General features: G+C 44.0%; 1 protein-coding gene across 1 annotated transcript; it reads left to right on the forward strand.

The window, feature by feature from the left end:
* Positions 1–224: 224 nt before the first annotated feature.
* LOC125542617 lies at positions 225–2,920 on the forward strand. The gene is made up of 5 exons (XM_048705706.1): positions 225–448; positions 553–692; positions 1,545–1,626; positions 1,707–1,789; positions 2,382–2,920. The coding sequence occupies exons 1-5, from the start codon at positions 404–406 to the stop codon at positions 2,632–2,634; spliced, it is 603 nt and encodes a 200-aa protein (XP_048561663.1). The 5' UTR covers positions 225–403; the 3' UTR covers positions 2,635–2,920.
* Positions 2,921–4,109: the final 1,189 nt, after the last annotated feature.

Genomic DNA, 4,109 nt, shown 5'->3' on the forward strand with positions numbered 1-4,109 from the left:
CGATGGATCAATCTGCGAGTCGAGCCGTGGGTTTGCGCCCGCTTTTATCGATGGTTTCGTGGGTGCTACGGTCGGTTCGGTCCGAGTAGAACCGGGGGCCGACTACCATACGGTCTAGTGTAGGTCGGTAAACCGGGTCCGCGTGGCGGTGAGACGACCCAGCCGGAACCCGGGCCTTTCCATGACAAGTGGGCCCGGCCCGTCAGAGCCAAACCCGGGCTTCGGTTGGGTCAAAGCCCGTGTCCGTCTCTGTTTCTCCTCGTGCTCCCCTCCTCTGTTCTCTCCGGTGCTCCTCCCGCGAGACGAGACGGCCGCCTCTAAACCCTAACCCTAGATTGGATTACGGGGGCTGGGAGAGGGAGAGGGTCGGAGCGGCGGCGGCGGCGGCGGCGGCGGCGGCGAGATGTCGGCGAAGAAGGGGCTCTCGAGCACGCTGCGGAACCTCAAGGTGAGGAATCGAGCCCTCTGTCCTCCCGGCTGCTTCCTCTCGCCATGGCTTGGCCTCTTACGGGGGGTGTTTTCTCTTGTCCGTGTGCGTGTGCGGCGGTGCAGTTTATGCAGCGGGCGGCGGTGGCGCAGAAGATTGAGGACAAGGCCGATGTCGAGGTGGAGGAGGCGGCGGCCGAGGTGGTGATGACGCCGGCGGCCAACGGAGGAGGGGTTAGCTCGTCGGTCCAGGTCGCCAGGAAGTGGTACGTATGTGGGTTGTTGAAATTCCCGGTTCTTCTTAGCTGCAGATGGTTCTTCCTGTGTTGGTGTGTCTTGGTTGGGTATGCTCGGGTTAGGGAAGTTGTTGTAGAGGATTTTAGATTTGTTGTTATGTTGTTATTAAGACTGTACGATAGTGATGCAATTCTAGTAATATTTCTGCTAGCATAGTTACTGGCCCCTGCGCAAATGGAAATTGATGAAGATTGCACCGTTTTTGGATCAAGGTTTGTTACAAAAGGGAACTCGCACAAACTCCTGTGAACACTAACTAACAGTTTCACTTAGGAAAATGCCACATATTGGGGAGAAGTATGCCATATAGGTGAAATTCAAGTAATTTGTGTGCTATAGCTTATGCCATAGAAGTGAAATTCCAGTAATTTGTGTGATATAGCTTAGTTGCTGACCCCTGCGAAGCAGGGAACCGATGAAGAATCACACCACTTTTGGTTCAAGTATTTTTGGTACAAAAAGAAACTCATGCAAACTCCTGTGAGCGGTACCAGTTTTCCTTGGGCATCGCATATGGCGGAAAGTATGACTAGAAATGTGCTTATGCAGCTGTACCTAGTAACTGTTTGGGAGAAGGAGACTGTCGGCATAGTGTTACATTACATGCTTTTGTGTCTATCTTTTGAAGTTCAATCATACTTTGCAGCCTGGTCATAAATTAAAAACATGTTAAACAAATTTATTACTTGTTCTGTCAGAGGTTTTTCTCACCCTGTTTCAGCTTTAGATTTATTGCCTTTCCTATGCAGCACAAAATCCATGAAGGGTTACTAGCTTTGATTTGTCACTGCAGACTAAGCAAAACTAGTTTCTTTTTTCAGTGTAGTTGTCATGGAGGGTAATCCACATCCAGGAGCTGTAAAGGGTCGAATGTCATTCCAAAATTTCAATCCATCCATTGATGTGAGTTCTGTAGCTTTTTGTCCTTCGGGCTTTTTATGTCCTTTAGATGTCTGTTCCCTTACACAAGCCTAGACCTGTAGAAACTAAATGACGAGGCAAGTGGTCGCCCAACACAATCAGCTTCACCTAGTAATTCTCAACAAGACAGTGCAAATACCAGCAGGTTAGCTACTACCATGGTTCTTTTTCTCTTCTCTGTTAAGTTACCTTGGAAATGCCGGCTGTCACAAGTTACTTTTTAGCTATTCGCCAAGATTGATGCATTGCAAATGTGTGAAGTAATTATTTAGTTTTGGTTGCTTAATTTGGACCAATTTGATCGACAACATGTCGAGAAAACCTGTAGATTCCACTTTGTTGAGCTGGGCATGTCTATCCTTGAAGTGCTCAAATACAAGTTATATACTCAGAGGAACTGTATACCTTCGAGCTGTGTGAATAAAGGACGATGGTATTTTACTATTATTTTTTCTTTTAAGAAGTTATTATTGATAGAGCACATAAACAACTTTAGATTGGCATACATACTGGGTGATGTTTTTATTTATTTCTGATGCAGTTCTTTTATGTTCAAACTATTGCTAAAAATTAGATTCAGTTTGATCTCTTGAGTCCTGCTGTGCCATACATAATTGATATCCTATTCACCAGAAGAACACTTGCATTTATACATATAGTATATGTCTGCATCAGCTATCTTTGGCATATGCAGTTTTGAGGCTTTTTGATGACTTAAGTGGGAAATGAAACTGCAGAGTGGATGATATATCAGCATCAAGATTTAGAAGCTTCAATGTTGATAGTTCAGAAAGCATATCTCTGAATGAGTTGAAGAGAAAAGAGCCTGAGCTGGAGATGGAAACACCACCATCGCGTAAGCTGCCAAAGACGACTGGCCAGAACGTGGATGGCCAGCCGTCTTCGCAGAGCAATGGTCGTGGGTCTGGCAAGTCGAACAAGCATGAAAAGCTTGACTTTAATCTTCTCAGAAAACGGAAATCAAAATGAGGCCCAGGTTAGCATTAGCCAAGAGAGCTCTGTGTACTCCATATGTCACCATTTGTACTCTGTATCTGATCAGCCTTGTGCGTTGTTCACTGAATTATTTCTGTAGTAGCAGGTAGCCAGGTTAAACCTGCAGTGATATATCTGTTATTAACTTGAGAAGCCTACTGGGTAACATGGTATCTTACATTGGGCGCTTTTCTTCTGTTTTTGATGGTGCTGTACTCCATTATCACTTGTAAGATGTAAGATTCTACAGCAGCTGTGAGAATTTAAAGTTTTGGGTTAAGTTTTTTGTTGTTGTTGTTGCTGTTAAAAGTCATGTGCATTATTGGCGTTACAATTGTGCTGTGCCGTGTTCATGTACGGGAATTGGAATTTATTGTTGGCTTCAGAACACAGACAATCAGCCATGGTCTGATTGTTTTTCTCAGCAATGGAATGCAGAGTTACAAGATACCCCATCTTTTGGTTTATCCTCCATCATGTTTGTATGGTAATCTCATACTCCCTCTAGTAATCAGGCTGAACTGACTATTAAGCATAGAATAACTGATTGGCATGGAATAACTGATTGGCATGGTGACACAATGTACTACCTCCGTCCCATAATATAAGATCTTATTACATCCAATATGCTGGATGTAATAAGATCTTATATTATGGGACAGAGGGAGTAGTTATAGCAACAGGTTCTAACAGATTCACAATTCAGAGTCATTTGATATGAATGCTACATGAAGAACATAAGCCAGATGACGGAACGCAGTTGGTCTCGATATTCACTCTGTTGCCTCTCATATCTGCTGGAGACCATCCCGCACCACGGGCGAATGGCATGAAGAGCATGAGGGCTGGAGAATAAAATGTGTTTGGTTTGATCTTCAATTCCTTGGAAAAAATATAGGCTCGCAACCCTTTGTGATGCTGCCTGCTGTACCATGCTTTGCAGACCTATAAGCATTTGCTTGTATATCAGCTGACGAATCAAACAATCAACTAACGTGACATGGGCCTTGAAGAAACTGAGTTTTTTCTCAAATAGCCAACCAGCAACACAATTTTGCAAGTATTATTATTGTCAATTTCCTTCCAAAAAGAATTGTATTGCGAATTAACAAGAGTCGTACATAACATGATAAAACATATTTTTGGAAGGAGGCAAAAGCCTCATTCATTAATGACGAGGGGAAAATAAAGTTTAAGCTGCACTGTCCAACATGGTGAAAAGTGATTTCTTCCCCTCCCACCCTACTTGAATTAAGCAGAGTCGAATTTGTGAGCGTCTGTTTCTCACAAAAATACCCACATCAAAGAGCATGGGACAGCTCGCCTCTCCTACATTAAGCAGACCCTGTACATTATGATTAGTGATAAGCACCTCACATGACCCTGCATGACACAAACGCCAAGACAAGATTCGACGGCATCCAGGGGACGATGGTGACGCCCCAAATATTTCTCATAATATTACTTGT

The sequence above is a fragment of the Triticum urartu genome, chromosome 3 (genome assembly GCF_003073215.2).
Source record: "Triticum urartu cultivar G1812 chromosome 3, Tu2.1, whole genome shotgun sequence".
NCBI lineage: Eukaryota > Viridiplantae > Streptophyta > Magnoliopsida > Poales > Poaceae > Triticum > Triticum urartu.

Bases quoted from the DNA above. Each gene is read 5' to 3' on its own strand.
- LOC125542617 (XM_048705706.1), top strand. From the start codon at position 404: ATGTCGGCGAAGAAGGGGCTCTCGAGCACGCTGCGGAACCTCAAG. The intron at 449-552 runs GTGAGGAATCGA...GCGGCGGTGCAG, and splicing joins GCACGCTGCGGAACCTCAAG to TTTATGCAGCGGGCGGCGGT. The intron at 1,627-1,706 runs GTGAGTTCTGTA...CTAGACCTGTAG, and splicing joins ATTTCAATCCATCCATTGAT to AAACTAAATGACGAGGCAAG.